General features: G+C 41.0%; 4 protein-coding genes across 4 annotated transcripts; 2 read left to right on the top strand and 2 right to left on the bottom strand.

The window, feature by feature from the left end:
* Positions 1 to 12: 12 nt before the first annotated feature.
* Positions 13 to 2,291, top strand: LOC9328934 (L-type lectin-domain containing receptor kinase S.1). The gene has a single exon (XM_002892826.2). It carries the CDS (start codon positions 110 to 112, stop codon positions 2,063 to 2,065), a length of 1,956 nt encoding a protein of 651 aa, XP_002892872.1. The 5' UTR covers positions 13 to 109; the 3' UTR covers positions 2,066 to 2,291.
* A 3,244-nt stretch (positions 2,292 to 5,535) lies between these two features.
* Positions 5,536 to 12,045, top strand: LOC9326171 (ABC transporter G family member 40). Its single transcript, XM_002892825.2, has 22 exons — positions 5,536 to 6,027; positions 6,141 to 6,261; positions 6,350 to 6,438; positions 6,557 to 6,641; positions 6,754 to 6,913; positions 7,008 to 7,084; positions 7,206 to 7,259; positions 7,346 to 7,738; positions 7,820 to 8,101; positions 8,213 to 8,529; positions 8,609 to 8,769; positions 8,862 to 8,965; positions 9,065 to 9,221; positions 9,316 to 9,497; positions 9,582 to 9,914; positions 9,996 to 10,286; positions 10,371 to 10,454; positions 10,545 to 10,678; positions 10,757 to 10,984; positions 11,072 to 11,243; positions 11,330 to 11,584; positions 11,678 to 12,045. The coding sequence occupies exons 1-22, from the start codon at positions 5,696 to 5,698 to the stop codon at positions 11,933 to 11,935; spliced, it is 4,269 nt and encodes a 1,422-aa protein (XP_002892871.1). The 5' UTR covers positions 5,536 to 5,695; the 3' UTR covers positions 11,936 to 12,045.
* On the bottom strand, positions 12,025 to 14,873 carry LOC9326170 (pentatricopeptide repeat-containing protein At1g15510, chloroplastic). Its single transcript, XM_002890062.2, has one exon. It carries the CDS (start codon positions 14,792 to 14,794, stop codon positions 12,194 to 12,196), a length of 2,601 nt encoding a protein of 866 aa, XP_002890108.1. The 5' UTR covers positions 14,795 to 14,873; the 3' UTR covers positions 12,025 to 12,193.
* Positions 14,874 to 15,077: 204 nt separating this feature from the next.
* LOC9328933 (ADP,ATP carrier protein 2, chloroplastic) lies at positions 15,078 to 17,740 on the bottom strand. Its single transcript, XM_021012267.1, has 5 exons — positions 16,767 to 17,740; positions 16,368 to 16,622; positions 16,138 to 16,281; positions 15,695 to 16,042; positions 15,078 to 15,607 (listed from the first exon to the last, which is right to left on the bottom strand). The coding sequence occupies exons 1-5, from the start codon at positions 17,544 to 17,546 to the stop codon at positions 15,278 to 15,280; spliced, it is 1,857 nt and encodes a 618-aa protein (XP_020867926.1). The 5' UTR covers positions 17,547 to 17,740; the 3' UTR covers positions 15,078 to 15,277.
* Positions 17,741 to 18,745: the final 1,005 nt, after the last annotated feature.

Here is an 18,745-nt window from a genome sequence, read left to right as displayed (position 1 = left end):
CTATCTCACTTATTTCGCTTTGGTTGAATATTTTGTAGAGAAAAGAAGAAATCTCGACGGTTTCCCCAAATTATTCACATTTCTCCTCTCACCGGAAAACTCTACACAGATGTGGTGGCACTGGCCATCCCCTCTCCTCCTTATCCTCATCTTTGCTGCTTCTCTCCTCCCTTCCTCTTCCGCCATTGATTTTCTCTACAATTCCTTCAGCTCTGTAACCAACAGAACCGACGTAATCCTCATCGAAGATTCCCGCGTAGACTCCAGCGTCATCAGCTTCATCAACGAGTCCGATCCTTTCTCTTTCGGCCGCGTTTTTTACCCACAAAAGCTCTCAATTATACCCGATCCAACACGAAACCCGACCCGACTCTCTTCTTTCTCAACTTCCTTCGTCTTCTCTATTCTCCCTGACATATCCACAACTCCTGGCTTTGGCCTCTGCTTCGTCCTCTCCAATTCCACCTCTCCTCCAAACGCTCTCTCCAGCCAATACTTCGGTCTCTTCACTAATGCCACCGTCCGATTCAACGCTCCTCTCCTCGCCGTCGAATTCGACACCGGTCGAAACTCTGAAGTCAACGACATCGACGATAACCACATCGGAATTGACCTTAACAACATCGAATCCACCACATCCGTAACCGCTGGCTACTACGATTCTGTTAATGGAAGCTTCCTTCGCTTCAATATGCGTAACGGAAACAACGTTCGAGCTTGGATCGATTTCGATGGCCCTAACTTCCAGATCAACGTTTCCGTCGCTCCCGTCGGTGTTCTTCGACCTCGCCGGCCAACGCTTACTTTCCGTGATCCGGTTATCGCTAATTATGTCTCGGCAGATATGTATGTCGGCTTCTCTGCTTCCAAAACCAATTGGAATGAAGCTCGAAGGATTCTAGCTTGGAGCTTGAGTGATACTGGAACTCTTCGAGAGATCAACACAACCAATTTACCTGTTTTCTTCCTGGAAAATTCTTCGTCTTCTCTTTCAACTGGAGCAATCGCCGGGATCGTTATCGGTTGTGTTGTCTTCGTAGGTCTACTTGGATTTGGTGGTTATATGATTTGGAGGAAACTGATGAGAGAGGAAGAAGAAGAAGAGATCGAGGAGTGGGAGTTAGAGTTTTGGCCTCACCGTTTCAGCTATGAAGAACTCGCTGCAGCTACGGAGGTTTTCTCTAACGATCGTCTTCTTGGATCTGGCGGATTTGGTAAAGTCTACAGAGGAATTTTGTCAAACAACAGTGAGATAGCTGTTAAATGCGTGAACCATGATTCGAAGCAAGGTTTGAGAGAATTCATGGCGGAGATTTCGAGTATGGGTCGGTTACAGCATAAGAATCTAGTTCAAATGAGAGGATGGTGTCGCCGGAAAAACGAGCTGATGCTTGTCTACGATTACATGCCAAACGGAAGTCTCAATCAGTGGATTTTTGATAACCCTAAAGAGCCAATGCCGTGGCGGAGAAGGCGTCAGGTGATTAACGATGTTGCGGAAGGGCTTAACTATCTCCACCATGGATGGGACCAAGTGGTGATTCACAGAGATATCAAATCAAGTAACATTCTTTTGGATTCTGAGATGCGTGGGAGGCTTGGGGACTTTGGTTTAGCCAAGCTGTACGAGCACGGTGGGGCTCCAAACACGACACGCGTGGTGGGCACGTTAGGGTATTTGGCGCCGGAGCTTGCGTCTGCGTCGGCGCCTACGGAGGCGAGTGATGTGTATAGTTTTGGTGTGGTGGTGTTGGAGGTTGTTTGTGGGAGGAGGCCGATAGAGTACGCGGAGGAGGAAGATATGGTACTTGTGGATTGGGTTAGGGATTTGTACAACGGAGGAAGAGTGGTTGATGCGGCGGATGAGAGAGTGAGGAGCGAGTGTGAGACGATGGAGGAAGTTGAATTGTTACTGAAGCTAGGTCTGGCTTGTTGTCACCCTGATCCAGCTAAGCGGCCGAATATGAGAGAGATCGTCTCACTCTTGCTTGGCTCACCACAAGAGGATTTGTTGACTGGACTCACGCCGGCAGCCGCCGCAGACTCTACGGCTGCTCACGCATGAGTTGTTTTTGTTTTCGTTACCTTGTTTTGTCTTGTGAGGAATAGTTGAGGACTGATTTACACATGTTGGTATATGGGCCAATAGGCCTGTTAATATTATTGAAAAGCCTATTTAGATGCCCATCAATGTTTCAGTCCAGAAACATAATCGTCCTTTTCGTGGACATAGAAGCGGCAATGTAATCACGTACGGTATGAGTTGTGATTAGGAAAGGATTAATTGCATTCATTATTGAGTTGATTGCTACTCAGAGCCGGCTTTTGAGGGAAGCATGTGCTTGCGGCCCTCTATAAATATATAAATTTTCGGCCCCATTTTTGACTAAAATCTTATGTAGCTATGTTGGTTAAGTATAGAGGTTTGGTAATTAGAGGTGGGAGGTTCGATTCTCCCAATCCTTTTTTTTTTTCGTCTGAATAATTATATTAAACCTTCGAAAGATACAAAGATCGGCGGAAAGAGTTAATATCCCCGATAAGAAGAGTCGGCGGAAAATAGTGATATCCCCGAAGACAAAAGCCCAAAAGAGGGAAGCTAACAAACAACCAAATACAAGACCATAAGCTAAACTTAGAAAACTAATCGATAAACCTCCAATGATTGAAATAACTAGAAAACACAAGAATCTCAAAGGAAAAGGCCTGAACTTGAAGCTAAGGGATCGACGCACAAATGCCTTATTTGTCTTGTGGAGAGGAACCGAATCAAAACCCATGAATAGCTCCTCTCTCTGCTGAAAGAATTTATAGAGCTTTGGGTAGTATTAAACGTTCCAAACCAACCCCGAGAAGACGATAAACTCAAGTGGAAGAGATACCGCATATGATGGCAAAATAGCGACCCACGAACTCCAAACGAAGCAAATCTTGAAGATACAGAAGAACCAGCCAAAGAAGATGAGCAAAGAGCCAATGGCAAAAGGCATCGAGTCCGTCTCACCACACGAGAGATTTTCCAGGACATTCGATACAAAACACAACACCAAGGCAGAGGAACAATGGCCAGAACCGAAACTTCACTCAAACAAGATTCAACCACAGAACAGACAAAAACCCCACAAAAATAAGACTCTGAGAAATAAAAAACAATCAGGAGGAGAAACCGCTATCCATAGCAACTAACCCACAAACTAAGACACGAACAATAACTAAGGCCACCAACAAGCAAACCGGGGATAAACCAAACAAGCTTGACTTGAAGAGATTGAAATCAATTACCAGTCAAGAAATCAACACCACCATCCCCACATAAGAACCCACTCCGACAAGCACCATCGACCACCGCGACGGACCAGATCAGGATCTTCAATGGTAGAGCGAGACTCCGACAAAACAACAATAGAAAACGAATCCAAGGCGAAACGGAACCAAACACAAGAGGTAGATCGAGCAAGACAGCTGAAACTCCGAAAGCTTTAACGGAACTACACCTTGAACCAGAGTAACTCCGCCTCCGATCTCGTCGAGAGAAGCCAAAACCACTCGAAAACTACAAAGCCGATGAGAACGATACTAAAGAAAGAAGAAAAAACAACTAAAAACACACACGAGGCACAACGCCGGGGCTGTAAAGCCACCGGACGTTGGCCGAGAACAAACGGCGGCTTTTAGTTTGATAGAGAAGATAGGTGGGAGAGAATTAGGTTTTTTGAGGCGTGAAATTGTGTTTTTTCGATTCTCCCAATCCTTTCAATTAATTTTTATTTTTGTTTTTAAAGTAGTTTATAGGCCATAATTTTTTTCCGGCTTGTGGCCCAATATTTTTAGAGCCGGCTCTGTTGGTACTGTAACAAAAATAATACAGGGAGGTTTTCAGAAGTTAAACTCACATTTTGGATGCTTTAAATATGGAGCATGATAATATTAGTAAGGCGTCAAACAAGGATGAAATAGTATTTCACTATAGAACCAAACAGAAAGAGAACGGTAGCCGTTTGAGTTTTGTAACACACCTACAAATTAGATAGGAACAGAATGTTCGACCAATAAATATGATTCGCAACAAGTACCAAATCACCTGTTTTAGTTAATTATTGGCCTACCAATAATTAATTGGTTTCATCCGCCTAAGCGACTTTCCGGTTTAGGACGTTCTCGATAAAATTGGAATATTTGAAAATGGCAACTTCTAAGAAAGTGGTGGTCTCGTTAGGGGTTTTGAGCATGTTAACGAAGACCAACTTTCAATTCCTGGTCCAATTAGAATCTTCGACTCAGACTAATAAAAAAGATTAAAAAAAACGGTCAACTGCACTGTACTTATTTTTTACACATGTTTACCATTAAAAAAAAAAAATCTTTATTTATGACTATCCTGATCCTGGTTACTACTTTACTAGTATATATACTTAATTTCTAAATTGAGAAGTCAATTTATATTTACACATAACCTACTAAAACCCAAACACATAAACATTATCTGATTATCTTTTAAAATGCAGTTTAGTTTTAAGAAATCAAAAGAAGATACTAAGACTATTATTTTATTATTTCAAGATAAAAAGTCCAAAGAGGATACAATTCAATTAAAAATGGTGGACTACGAACAAGAGGGCTGCTAAGGCAACTTAACGAGAATCTTCAACGTCTAAAACTCTCACTATCTATCTTTTCTCCTCACGTTACTATTTTACATCTTTTCTCGCCTTGAATTCTTATATTGCATTTATCTTTAATCTTATTTTCTTGTGGAACACTTAATTTTAGGATAAGTAACTAATCATTTACATGCTAATAGTAAATTTTCGGGTAACACTCCGTTTTCTAAGCGTTAAATTGGAGTTTATAGCATTTGAGAGAATCCGAATTTTACCGTTGAAAGAATAAAAAGATGGTTAAGGAATCCAATTTCACTATTTTCTATCATTTTTCTACACCATGTAAATTTAGTTTATATGTATCTAATATTTATTGATATAGCCTAACAATTGTATTCATTTTCAGCTATTTTGATCACTGAAACATACTAGTAGTAATACTTCTTCCGGCAGCGTAATATGGTTAGTTGAACCCCCTAATGTTTTTATATTAGTAAAGATCTGTGTGCTCAAATCTAAGTTTTATGGTTGCATTTATAATGACAAAGACAATAAAACAGGACAATATGATTAATGCATGATGAAATAAAAACATGATTATGTTCAAACCATTTAAGATATTCAGTTCACACTATACGATGATTCCTGAGAAAAGTGTTGACTTTAGTGTGGGATCAATTAATTACTTTTTAATTAACGTGTGACGCAGTAGGGCTCCTTCTAGATTTCCCAGACAGAAGAGTCACAGCTGACGTAATAGTTGCTTCTTATTCGTAAATTCAAAAGCAAGGAAAAAGCGTAGAATTTCTTCGTCACGTTCCGTCTCTGATTTTTCCACTTTGGTGAAGAAGAGACATGCATGTGCCCCTAAATTACGAATAGTGAAATCTCCTCAATGCATATATATACGGACCACAAACCCAACATTCATTTCATCTTCCATCAACAATTTCTCTTCATATGTTTTAAAAGCTTATTCCTTAAACCATTTTATATTGGTTAATTCTTTAAATCTTTAAATCTTTGATCTGACATAAACAAAAACAAAAAGAGAGAAGAGAAAAAGAAGAAGGCTTTGATTTCTTGGATACAAAATGGAGGGAACTAGTTTTCAGAAAGCGAGTAATAGTTTGAGAAGAAACTCATCGGTGTGGAGGAAAGATTCAGGAATGGAGATTTTCTCGAGGTCATCTAGAGAAGAAGACGATGAAGAAGCTTTGAGATGGGCTGCTCTAGAGAAGCTTCCCACTTTTGATCGTCTCAGGAAAGGAATTCTCACTGCCTCACATGCCGGTGGAGCTATCAACGAGATCGATATTCAAAAGCTTGGGTTTCAAGATACGAAGAAACTGCTAGAGAGGCTCATCAAAGTCGGTGACGATGAGCACGAGAAACTCCTCTGGAAACTCAAGAAACGTATCGATAGGTATAAAAAATTCTCCTTTTAGTTTAGCTTTCAATCGAAACAGAGGAGCTCTGTTTTGTTTAATGTTCATCTCGGGACTTAAATTATATTTTGTGTAATAATGAAAATAACAGAGTTGGAATCGATCTTCCGACAATAGAAGTTCGGTTTGATCATCTAAAAGTTGAAGCAGAGGTTCATGTTGGAGGCAGGGCTTTGCCTACGTTCGTTAATTTCATCTCCAATTTTGGTGATGTAAGAATGCGTTTTTACTTCTTCTTCGTTTTATATACTCAAACAAAAACAAGATCTCTAACAGTGGACTTTTCGATAACATTAACAGAAGTTCTTGAATACTCTGCATCTTGTTCCGAACCGGAAGAAGAAGTTCACTATACTCAACGACGTCAGCGGAATCGTCAAGCCTGGCAGGTGAATTTTCAGATTCCGGTTAACCATTTTAAAATCTTCAAAAGTATTTTAGTTATATTATATTGAGAAGTTGTTAAAAATACTTGAGAACTTGTTGACCCATCTTTGAATTCTACAGGATGGCTCTGCTTTTGGGTCCTCCAAGTTCTGGGAAAACGACCCTCTTGCTTGCCTTGGCGGGAAAGCTTGATCTTGAACTAAAGGTAACCAACTTTCCCTCCCTCTCTCTGTTTCAACTTCATGTATGTTTTTTTTATCCTTTTGTCTATATGATATGTGTGAATCAATTATAAATTTCGTTTTTTGATCTTGTAGCAAACTGGAAGAGTGACATACAATGGTCATGGAATGAACGAGTTTGTGCCACAAAGAACAGCTGCGTATATCGGCCAAAACGATGTTCATATCGGTGAAATGACCGTTCGAGAGACTTTTGCTTATGCCGCTCGCTTCCAAGGTGTCGGTTCGCGTTATGGTGAGTTTGAACATTTCCTCGATTTCTATCTTCTCAAAACATTCTATTCGGTATGTTGATTTTGCTAACCATCGATGTTTTGGTGACACATTAGACATGTTGACTGAATTGGCAAGAAGAGAGAAAGAAGCAAACATCAAACCTGACGCTGATGTTGATGTATTCATGAAGGTTAGTTATCTCACTCCCGAAACACTTCCAACTTTGTAAGAATTTGGAGAACACAATTAGGTCATAACTTCATTATTCCACTTTGACCAAAAAAAAAAAAAACTTAATTCCTCCATTACAGGCAATGTCAACAGCAGGTGAAAAAACAAATGTGATGACAGATTATATCCTCAAGGTATAGTTTCATTCCAACATTTTTTTATAAGAGAATTATCAAGTCTTGTGCTTGACATCATCTAAACTCTTTTGTAAATTTTACAGATCTTAGGACTTGAGGTCTGCGCAGACACTATGGTCGGCGATGATATGTTGAGAGGCATTTCTGGAGGACAAAAGAAGCGTGTCACTACTGGTGAAATGCTTGTTGGACCGTCTAGGGCTCTGTTCATGGACGAGATATCAACTGGTTTAGATAGCTCAACGACATACCAGATAGTGAATTCCCTCAGAAACTATGTTCATATCTTCAATGGAACAGCTCTGATCTCTCTCCTTCAGCCTGCGCCAGAGACATTCAATCTCTTCGATGATATCATTCTCATTGCAGAAGGCGAGATCATCTACGAGGGCCCTCGTGATTACGTCGTGGAGTTCTTTGAGACCATGGGATTCAAATGTCCTCCAAGAAAAGGGGTCGCTGATTTCCTCCAAGAAGTAAGACTTTTATCATAAGAACACAATGATATGAGCGATTTTGTTCCATGTCTTATACTTTAACAATCACTACTCTTTCAGGTGACATCAAAGAAAGACCAAATGCAGTACTGGGCACGACGTGATGAGCCTTACAGGTTCATTAGAGTGAGGGAGTTTGCAGAGGCGTTTCAATCATTCCACGTTGGCCGGAGAATCGGAGATGAGCTTGCTTTGCCATTTGACAAGACAAAGAGCCATCCGGCTGCTCTAACCACCAAGAAATACGGAGTTGGGATTAAAGAACTTGTCAAGACCAGCTTCTCCAGAGAATACTTACTCATGAAAAGAAACTCCTTTGTTTACTACTTCAAGTTTGGACAAGTAAGTGATTACACATAGTACCAATTCCCCACATCTTGCAATAAAATCACCTTGCCTTGTCTTCAAGACAGACTCATGGAAATGTTGTTGCTTGCTTCCTTGTGTTTACAGCTGCTGGTAATGGCATTTTTGACAATGACGCTGTTCTTTCGGACAGAGATGCAAAAGAAGACTGTGGTGGATGGGAGTCTCTACACTGGAGCCTTGTTCTTCCTCCTTATGATGCTCATGTTCAATGGAATGTCTGAACTTTCAATGACCATTGCAAAACTTCCTGTGTTTTACAAACAACGAGATCTCCTCTTCTACCCTGCATGGGTGTACTCTCTGCCTCCTTGGCTCCTCAAGATCCCTATAAGCTTCATTGAAGCTGCTCTGACAACATTCATCACTTACTACGTTATCGGTTTTGATCCCAACGTTGGAAGGTATATAAATATACTAAACAACTAAACATGGCCAATTTGGATACTTGGAGCTAAGAGTTCTTCTGGTTTCTTGTTGCAGGCTGTTTAAGCAGTATATTCTGCTCGTGCTCATGAACCAGATGGCTTCAGCATTGTTTAAGATGGTGGCAGCATTGGGAAGAAACATGATCGTTGCAAACACATTTGGCGCATTTGCGATGCTTGTCTTCTTTGCCTTGGGTGGTGTGGTACTTTCACGAGGTATGTGTTCATGCATATGTGTCTGCATCCAATTTCTCATATACTCACATCAAAAGCTCATCATTTCTTTCACATTAACCTGATCAAAACAGACGACATTAAGAAGTGGTGGATATGGGGCTACTGGATCTCCCCAATAATGTACGGACAGAACGCGATCTTGGCCAACGAGTTCTTCGGACACAGCTGGAGTCGAGTAAGTACCACCTTCCTCTGTCCACTCCAGATTCGGAAATCATTTTCCATGGTTTTGGTATTTCTTTTAGACAGGACTGATAGGTTGATTGTATTACAGGCTGTCCCAAACTCGAGCGAAACACTTGGAGTTACTTTCCTTAAGTCTCGTGGGTTCTTACCACATGCATACTGGTACTGGATTGGAACTGGAGCCTTACTTGGGTTCGTCGTGTTGTTCAATTTTGGTTTCACGCTGGCTCTGACGTTTCTAAACTGTACGTAATCATTCCGTTTTGCTTGATCACATCTTCTGATACAAAAGCTGTTTTCTTAAAATAAAAAATCCCTGTGAACTTTGTTTGCGTACAGCCTTGGGAAAGCCTCAAGCTGTTATTGCAGAAGAGCCTGCGAGTGATGAGACAGAACTTCAGTCGGCTCGGACAGAAGGTGTAGTAGAAGCTAGTGCCAATAAGAAAAGAGGAATGGTGCTTCCATTTGAGCCACATTCAATTACCTTCGACAATGTTGTATACTCAGTTGACATGCCCCAGGTAAAAAACTTTGCTCGAGGATTTCGTATCATTATTAATGCAAGTAACTTCATAATGATCTTTATTGTGGATTCTTTTTCACAGGAAATGATAGAGCAAGGCACACAAGAAGACAGACTTGTCCTGTTGAAAGGTGTTAATGGTGCATTCAGGCCAGGCGTGCTTACGGCTCTCATGGGTGTCTCTGGAGCTGGCAAAACCACTCTGATGGATGTTCTTGCCGGAAGGAAAACCGGTGGTTATATTGATGGCAACATCACCATTTCCGGTTACCCTAAGAATCAACAAACATTTGCCCGTATCTCAGGATACTGTGAACAAACTGATATCCATTCCCCACATGTCACTGTTTACGAGTCCTTGGTTTACTCAGCCTGGCTCCGATTACCTAAAGAAGTTGATTCAAACAAGAGAAAGGTTATTCAGAGACATAATCATTTCCAGAAGTAAAATGAGGAAATCAAAACTATACTAACAATTTTTGTTTGTTTGGTACAGATATTCATAGAGGAAGTGATGGAGCTGGTGGAGTTAACGCCGCTGAGGCAAGCACTGGTTGGACTACCTGGTGAGAGCGGTTTGTCAACAGATCAAAGAAAGAGACTGACCATTGCGGTGGAGCTGGTTGCAAACCCTTCCATCATCTTCATGGATGAACCTACTTCAGGATTGGATGCACGAGCTGCTGCCATCGTTATGAGGACTGTGAGGAACACGGTTGACACTGGCAGAACTGTCGTCTGCACCATTCACCAGCCTAGCATCGACATATTTGAAGCCTTCGATGAGGTACTTAAAAATTACTTTCAAAACAAATATTAAAAAGAACTTTTAATCATTTATTAACATGTTCGGGTATACGCATATATGCAGTTGTTCTTACTTAAGCGTGGAGGTGAGGAGATCTACGTTGGACCTCTTGGCCACGAATCAACCCATTTGATCAACTATTTCGAGGTAATATATTCGACTGAAATAATCACACTATACTTGAATTTGTTTGGAAGACCAGCAAAACATGGACTGAAAATGTCGACTCTGAAACAGAGTATTCAAGGAATCAACAAGATCACAGAAGGGTACAACCCAGCAACCTGGATGCTTGAAGTCTCAAACACATCTCAAGAAGCGGCTTTAGGAGTCGATTTCGCCCAACTCTATAAAAATTCAGAACTTTACAAGTAAGTATACATTCACAGTCAAGAATGTACACAATTAACGGCAGAATCTGATCTCACCAATAACTCTCTCTCTTATAGGAGAAACAAGGAGCTTATCAAGGAGCTGAGCCAGCCAGCTCCAGGATCAAAGGATCTGTATTTCCCAACACAATACTCACAATCGTTCTGGACACAATGTATGGCTTCTCTATGGAAACAACACTGGTCCTACTGGAGAAACCCGCCTTACACCGCCGTGAGATTCCTCTTCACAATCGGCATTGCTCTCATGTTCGGCACAATGTTCTGGGACCTTGGAGGCAAAACGTAAGCAAAAAAACTCAGCAAATTCAAGACTTCCAAGACGAAACAAAACTCCTTACTGACCAAATTCGAATTTTTTGTCACCTGCAGGAAAACGACACAGGATTTATCCAATGCAATGGGTTCAATGTACACAGCTGTTCTCTTCCTCGGATTACAAAACGCCGCATCAGTGCAACCAGTCGTCAACGTCGAAAGAACTGTCTTTTACCGAGAACAAGCCGCCGGAATGTACTCCGCCATGCCTTATGCTTTCGCTCAGGTACTAAAACAAAACATCCGAGAGAGTGATGAGATTCACAATTTTTCGATGAAGAATCCTCAAATTCATTCTTCGGATTTTTCCAGGTTTTCATCGAGATCCCATACGTTTTCGTGCAAGCGGTGGTGTACGGTCTCATAGTGTACGCGATGATAGGATTCGAGTGGACGGCGGTGAAGTTCTTTTGGTACCTCTTCTTTATGTACGGATCATTCTTAACTTTCACCTTCTACGGCATGATGGCTGTTGCTATGACGCCTAACCACCACATTGCCTCCGTCGTCTCCTCCGCTTTCTACGGCATCTGGAATCTCTTCTCCGGCTTCCTCATCCCTCGTCCCGTAAGTCCCACCACACCCTTATTATTTAATTTCAAAATGGGTCATTAACTTATTTAAGTTTACGTTTTGACCCTAAACTTTTGTATGAAACAGAGTATGCCGGTATGGTGGGAATGGTACTACTGGCTTTGCCCAGTTGCATGGACATTGTATGGATTAATCGCATCACAGTTCGGTGATATTACGGAACCTATGGCGGATGGTACGAGTGTGAAGCAATTCATTAGAGATTTCTACGGATATAGAGAAGGTTTCTTGGGAGTTGTTGCCGCCATGAACGTCATCTTCCCAATGCTCTTTGCCGTTATCTTTGCTGTTGGAATCAAGAGTTTCAATTTCCAAAAACGATAGACAGTTTATTTTTTGCAATTCTATTTCCTGTAACAGTTTATATGTTATTCTTTCTCTTTTTTGTAATGCCGTATTGATAAATAAAAGGATGATCAACAACACTGGGTGTAGATTGAAGCCTCTAACTAATGTTACATACAGAGCAGTTCCTATTTTAGAATAAGTGTTACAGATAAAACAAAGACAAGTATAATTCAGTTTTCCTGTGTAATGACCTTAACAATCCCATGACGTGTGTATTCCTCCTTTTTTTCCATTCTAATCTCCACATGAACATTCTCCATCTTTAAAGTGGTGGAAATGCTCAGAATCTCTAACCGAGATTTCTCTTCTTACTGTTTTGGAGATGAACTTTACTGTATCATGGCAACTTTCACACATATTGAGATTCTTTGTTACCCAAATAGGCATTCCTGGGACCGAGTTGATCAGACCGAATGCAATGGCCTTTCTCTCGCTATGTCCACAGAATATCTCATCTCTCGAAATCTCTGTCTCATCCATAGAACTCGATTCTGAACTTGTAGTTAGCCCAACTTCACTCATTTTCTCATAGAACCCATCTAAAACAGTGTTGATCTCTTTTGTTTGAGGATGATACTTGTCATCGCTAAGAAAGGCATGAACTTTACCCTTTACCTCAACCCAACTGCATCCTGCATCAACTGTTAGCCCGTTTTCTTTCATCATTCTCCTCACTTTTGCAACTTCTCTCCATTTTCCGCAATCAGCATACAGATTACATAACAGAATGTAATAGCCAACACTTCCTTTGTCCAGCTCAAATATACGCTGCGCTGATAGCTCACCAAGATCAATGTTGTGGTGAATCCTGCAAGCGTTAAGCAAAGCTCCCCATACGGCTGGATCTGGTGTTACTGGCATTTTCTGAATAAACTTGTGTGCTTCTTGTAACTCGCCTGCACGGCCTAGCAAATCAACCACGCACGCATAATGCTTCAAGTTTGGGGTAACACCATATTCCTCCATTTTGCTAAAGTACATCAAACCTTGTCTCACCATTTGGGATTTGCCACAACCACATAACAATGAGATGAATGTAATCTCATCTGGCCTTACTCTGGCCTTGACCATTCTATCAAATAACTCTACCACCACCGACCCTTGACCCCGCTCTGAATATCCCGTAAGAAGAATGTTCCATGATGAGACATCTTTTTTCTGTGAGTTGAACTGATTCCAAGCAATGTTCATTCTCCCGCACCGTACATACATGTCTAAGAGTGCATTTGGAAGAAAATCATCAAGCCCCACTCCTGTTCTCAGTACATGGGCATGAATCTCTTTCCCACACATCAGAGCCCCGATTCTAGCACAAGCTGCTAATGCAGCTGTTAAGGTTATTGCATTTGGCTGCAACGTCATTTTCATCTGCCGGAAGAATATCAAGGCCTCAAAACACCGGTTGTTGAGTCGAAGCCCTGCAATAATCGATGTCCAAGATATTACATTCTTGCGGGGGATGTTATGGAAGATGTCCAAGGCCTTATCAATGCATTTGCACTTTGAGTACATATTAATGAGATTGTTTGCAACAATCACATAGGATATGAGCCTTGCCTTAATCGCAAGCTTATGGAGCTCAACACCTGTGTCAAGATCACCTAGAGTAGCACAAGCAGATAGAACAGCAGCTACTGTTATCTCGTCTGGCTTCACAGAATCTTGATCCATCATTCTGTAAGTGTCTATGGCCTTCTCGGGCAGAAAATTATACTCATAGCCTGAAATCATAGTGGTCCATGACACAATGTCTTTGCAATCCATTCTGCTGAAAAGTTTTTCAGCTTCACGCCATGACCCAGCATATAAGTACATCTGCGTTAACGAATTGCAGACAGATATGTCAACAGCAAAACCCGTGGTTATCACATAAGCATGAATATCCCTTCCTAACCTTCTATCTCCAAGAAGCTCACAGGCAGAGATAACACTTGTCAAGGTCATCAAATCAGGATCAACAGAAAGCCCACGCATTGCAAAGAATAACTTCAATCCTTCATGACCCATCCCATTCTCAAAATACCCGGAGATCATTGCGTTCCACGAGATTATATCTCTCCTGGGCATTCTATCAAAAAGCAACCTTGCGCTCTTCACATCACCACACTTCACATACATAGTAATCAAAGCGTTTACAACATCAATATCCAATTCATATCCGTATCGAACCACATGAACATGAACTTCTCTTCCTCGAGCTAGATCAGGAATACCTCCACAGGTTCTCAATACACAAGGGAACGTATAGACATCAGGCTTCACACCACCAACCCACAACATTCTATGATACAAACAAATCGCCTCGTCGAAATAGCCTTGCTTTGCGTAGCCACCAACCAACACATTCCAAGAAAACAAGTTCCTCTCAGACATTTTACCGAAAACATACCAGGCATCAACCAAATTACCAAACCTCACAAACATAGCGAGAAACGCGTTACCGAGTTCAACACTCAGACTGTTCATCGAACTGAGAGCAACAGAATAAACCTTAGAACCTTCCTCATGTGCTCTCTTCCACTCGCACAGCCTAACCAAAGCCACAAACACATCTTCGTCTACCGCAACCCGCAACTCCTGCATAGAATTGAGAAGCTTCATAGCTTCCTCCAGCTTCCCATTCGCGCAAAGCCCATGTAATTGAGAATTCGAAAAGTGGGTACTGCTAGAACTCGAGCTAAGAACAGATAGTCCTCGAGATTTTCTCAAGAAAAGTTTCCGAAATCCAAAATTCCAATAGAAATTAACGTTTCTGTGTTTATGAACTTTGCTCTGGAAAGAGTTGGACTTGCCTGGATTGAGATAAAAGTGAGGACTTTGAGCAGAAGACGCCATCGTAGGAGAGACAGAGCGAAGAACATGGTCACTCTCGTTGAGGTTTTACATTTGGGGTTTTAAGGCAACAAGATAAAGTCGACAAATTTCTTCTTAATTAACGGATGATCTTCCACTTCAAAACTGTGTCGTTTTAGTTTATTCAAAATTTTGTTCACTTAATTTCAGTGTTAGTGATTGACAAAAAAAAAAATAAAAAAAAATTCAGTGTTAGTTCTCTAGTTCTAATATCACAATAACGATTCAAATGTGATATACATTGAGCTGAATCAATACAGAGAGGAACGATAAGATTATTGAACTTGAAAATTTTATTAGTTTCGTATTGGTAATCAAGAGAACAACAACAACAACAACAACGAAAAAAGCATATAACTAAATGATTAATTATAGTCTTCTTACTATCAAAATCTTACTCCAGACCAAAACCTTAAAACCCTCACTCACGTAACCAATCCCCAAAACACTTTTCTCAATCATAGTCTAAATGCCAGTCGGACTAGATTTCTCCGATAGTTGGCTCGTAGTTTCTCCTGGTGGCGCATCCTCCTGAGATACAACAGGAATCTTGACTGATGAAGCTCTCTCCATTTCCTTCTCAAGCTCTTCTTCCGACATCAGAGTGTTGAACTGTCCCTCCAGTGACTTTGCCGCGGCTAACCATGCAGTGACTATACCGAGCAGGATGATTCCAAGGTAAGGTGTGGAATTAGCGAGTGACCCGAACGTAAGGATCATGAACTGCTGGATTAGAGCACCGCCTGATTTCCCCAATGGGTTGCAGACCACATCAATTGCAGCTTTGCCTTTAACCTGTAAATCAATGGCACAAACCGCATCCCGTAAAAACCTAAGATCAAAAGAATGCAACTACTTTCTTGAAGAGAATAAGTGAGAAACCTTGGTGTCCTCGTCCAATGGGATATAAGCCATTTCTTTGCAAGGATCGAACAAGCTGTACTTGGCGCTCTTGCTGAAGATATTCTGGAGGGCACCAACGTACACAGCTGCGAGTAGCGGTGTCATACCAAGCTTGGCAACAAGTGGTGCGAATGGGCCACCAAACAGTATCAGCGAGAAGAAGGCAACGCCGGTCAATAGCAGAACGGTTGGCGTGATCTTTGCAGCTACTCCCCAACCATATTTCTTAAACACGTACTGGCTTAGAAGCATCATTGTGAACGTTGCTATACCCGTGCAGGTCGAGAAGTCACCCATAAATGCTGAATATTCGTTCGGGCTAGGGAACTGCATTCAAATAAAGGATTTTCAGGTTCTTAGATGAAAAGTATAGTAGTAGTAGTAGTAGTAAGTAATAATTTTTGCATTAGGATTTTGTTAACCTGAGCTTTAAGCTTTGATTTCCATGTGACTTCAACAAGGTTGATACTAATTCCATATGCAACCACCAAAGTAGCAAGATCCCTAATGTATGGTGATGACACCAAGAACTTCAAGCTCTCCATTGTTCCCATCTGTGGTTTCACCTGTAACAAATCAGAAGAAACCTCATAAGCTGCATGTTTAATTACACACAACCATTAGTATTTTGTATGTTCAGCCATTTTATTACCTTCTTCTTCTTGCTACGGGTTGGGAGGGGCACATATCTATTCACCCACCAGTAGAGGAAACAGATGGCGAGACCCATCCCCACGACAATACTCATCATAGCTTTCAATGAAACTGCCCAGCCATCAACTCCAGGACCAAGATTCTTTCTCATATTAGAGAAATATTTCACAGTTCTTCCTGAGAAAATAAGTGCAACATTGGCCCCTAGTCCGAACAGAGGATAGAACTTTTTGGCTTCGTCAACAGTTGTAATCTGCCACCAAACAAGATTGCATGCTAGTTTAATTCACACATAGCAAATATATTGACTCAAAAGGGTTCCAAATCTTCAAGGACTATCAAAGCTATACCATGAGTCTATGACTAGCAGTAGCAGGAAAAAGAAAAGTGTAATCACCTGATTGGCAAATCCCCAGAAGAGAACTGAAACAACAACACTACCCCAAAGCTCAGCCATGACATAGAACAAACAGAAACTCCAAATCCGCATGATTGCGAGAGGACCCATGAATCTGGGGCCGAGGGTTGCAAGAAGCTTATCAGCAAGAGCTTCAGGGTGAATCAAATTGCTGAGAGGGTACATCACGAAACCAAAGGCTCCAAAGTAGACAATGAAAGGGACAATAACAGTGTAAAAGAGAGCCTTTTTGGAGAGAACATTGGAAAGTTTAGTGTATAGCAACATGAAGCCAATAGCCATCGGAAGATTCACCCATGTCTTCAAAAAGGGTATAATCTCAGCAGAACTTCCTTTAGCCGTCACCACCAAAACATCCTTCGTGTCCCTAAGGATTGTGTAATTGAAAAGAATGCAAAAGAACATTAGCCCTAAAGGAACAATCTTCTTCAAAGTCGTAACCTCCACACCAAAAATCTTAGGCGACGCCGAAATCGCCGCCGTGTCTCCTTCGTCGAACACATTTCCACCTCCGGCCGCCGCAGCTTCCGCCTTGCAGATGAATCCTCTGCTTCTCTCCTTGTGGGAAACAGAAATCCCATGTGGGGTTGACTGAAAGGCTTGAAATTTGGTGTGCCCATTAGAGGATAAAGACAAGGCAGGTAAGTTTGTGGTGAAAAGTCTTTGCTTTAAGCCATGAGAGGGCTGGAGAAGCCTTCTCGCTCCGATGGGTTTCGAGGGTAAAGAGAGAATTCCTCTGGTTTGAATCAGACCTTCCATCTCTCTATCTCTCTTGAACACTGAGCAAAAACCCAGAGAGCAAGGGGATATAGGAAGGAAGAGATAGAGAGACGATAAGGTGACTCTCTCTGGGTAGAGAGAAGAGAAGAGAGTTGTTGTTTAATTTAGACAGTGGGAGTGAAATAATATCTGAAATGGGCGGATTTTGGCACCGAGGACAAAAAAATAAACCCTAAAACTGGGTTCTTACCGTCTAAATGTTCGAAGCTAATCCTTGTAATTAATAAAATTAATTGGTCTGAATATTTGTGTAATGACGTGCTTACTTCACAGTTCACATACATTATTTCGTCAATGGACTTGATATATAGTATTATAAAATTTTTGCAACTTGTTTAAACTGTGCCCAATAGAATCGTATTTTTATTGAGAATTAAGGCATGTATATTTCCACTAAAGAGAGCGATTTTATATGAATAAAAATGCTCCACTGGCGTGCATCATTCTCTTCCTCTACTTTATTTAATAGAATTATTGAGACAAAAAAGTATACTATATAACTATGAGAACCTTTGTGTTTAGTAGACATAAACCAGCCTCTTTGATTTGCCGAAAATGCAGCAATAGAAAACACCCTAATGTATGTTGACCCAAAAAAAGAGCATGAGGATATATGGTTTGCATAAATTTGATTTCAATCATTGTTAGCAAATCGTCAATGTTTCAAAGGGCAAAAAGATGTCTAGTCATTTAAGAAATTCTAGAAATTATTATCATACTGTATGAGTTTATCTGAAATCCACTGGTAATATGTATCAAAGTTTTACTTTCTTTTACAAATTGATGGGTATTATTATAAGTTTAGCATTGGATGTTTCCAATGAATCTCAATCTTGCTATGCACTTATTTCCAAAAGAAGAAGATGATTAGCAGTGTTGTAAATTGAGCTCAAGAAACAAAGAGAGATCTAAAAAGCTAATGAATCGATAAGATTTTTGATGAAAACGAGGGAGGAGGGCTTTGATATACGTGTAACCAACTTGGGAAATGGCTCCAATGGGGTGTTGTTGGGACTGTGAAGATCCCTTCATCTTTGATTCTTTCCCCTCAAATCAGAAAAACTCCAAAACAAAAAAGAAAGAAAGTGGGGCTCATTTTGATGAATTGCGTCTTCTTAAGCTCCACGTCGCATCAAATTCAGCGATATGTCAGATTCAGAAGAATACAGAGGTCTAGT

This window comes from Arabidopsis lyrata, assembly GCF_000004255.2.
Source record: "Arabidopsis lyrata subsp. lyrata unplaced genomic scaffold ARALYscaffold_1, whole genome shotgun sequence".
Lineage (NCBI taxonomy): Eukaryota > Viridiplantae > Streptophyta > Magnoliopsida > Brassicales > Brassicaceae > Arabidopsis > Arabidopsis lyrata.
Note: the sequence above shows the minus strand (reverse complement) of the source record. Positions and strands in the feature narration are given on the sequence as shown.

Bases quoted from the DNA above. Each gene is read 5' to 3' on its own strand.
- LOC9326170 (XM_002890062.2), bottom strand. From the start codon at position 14,794: ATGGCGTCTTCTGCTCAAAGTCCTCACTTTTATCTCAATCCAGGCAAG.
- LOC9326171 (XM_002892825.2), top strand. From the start codon at position 5,696: ATGGAGGGAACTAGTTTTCAGAAAGCGAGTAATAGTTTGAGAAGAAAC. The intron at 6,914-7,007 runs GTGAGTTTGAAC...GTGACACATTAG, and splicing joins AGGTGTCGGTTCGCGTTATG to ACATGTTGACTGAATTGGCA. The intron at 7,739-7,819 runs GTAAGACTTTTA...CTACTCTTTCAG, and splicing joins TCGCTGATTTCCTCCAAGAA to GTGACATCAAAGAAAGACCA.
- LOC9328934 (XM_002892826.2), top strand. From the start codon at position 110: ATGTGGTGGCACTGGCCATCCCCTCTCCTCCTTATCCTCATCTTTGCT.
- LOC9328933 (XM_021012267.1), bottom strand. From the start codon at position 17,546: ATGGAAGGTCTGATTCAAACCAGAGGAATTCTCTCTTTACCCTCGAAA. The intron at 16,282-16,367 runs GTAATAAAATGG...GATTTGTTACAG, and splicing joins CCCGTAGCAAGAAGAAGAAG to GTGAAACCACAGATGGGAAC. The intron at 16,043-16,137 runs GTTAACAAAATC...ATTTGAATGCAG, and splicing joins AATCAAAGCTTAAAGCTCAG to TTCCCTAGCCCGAACGAATA.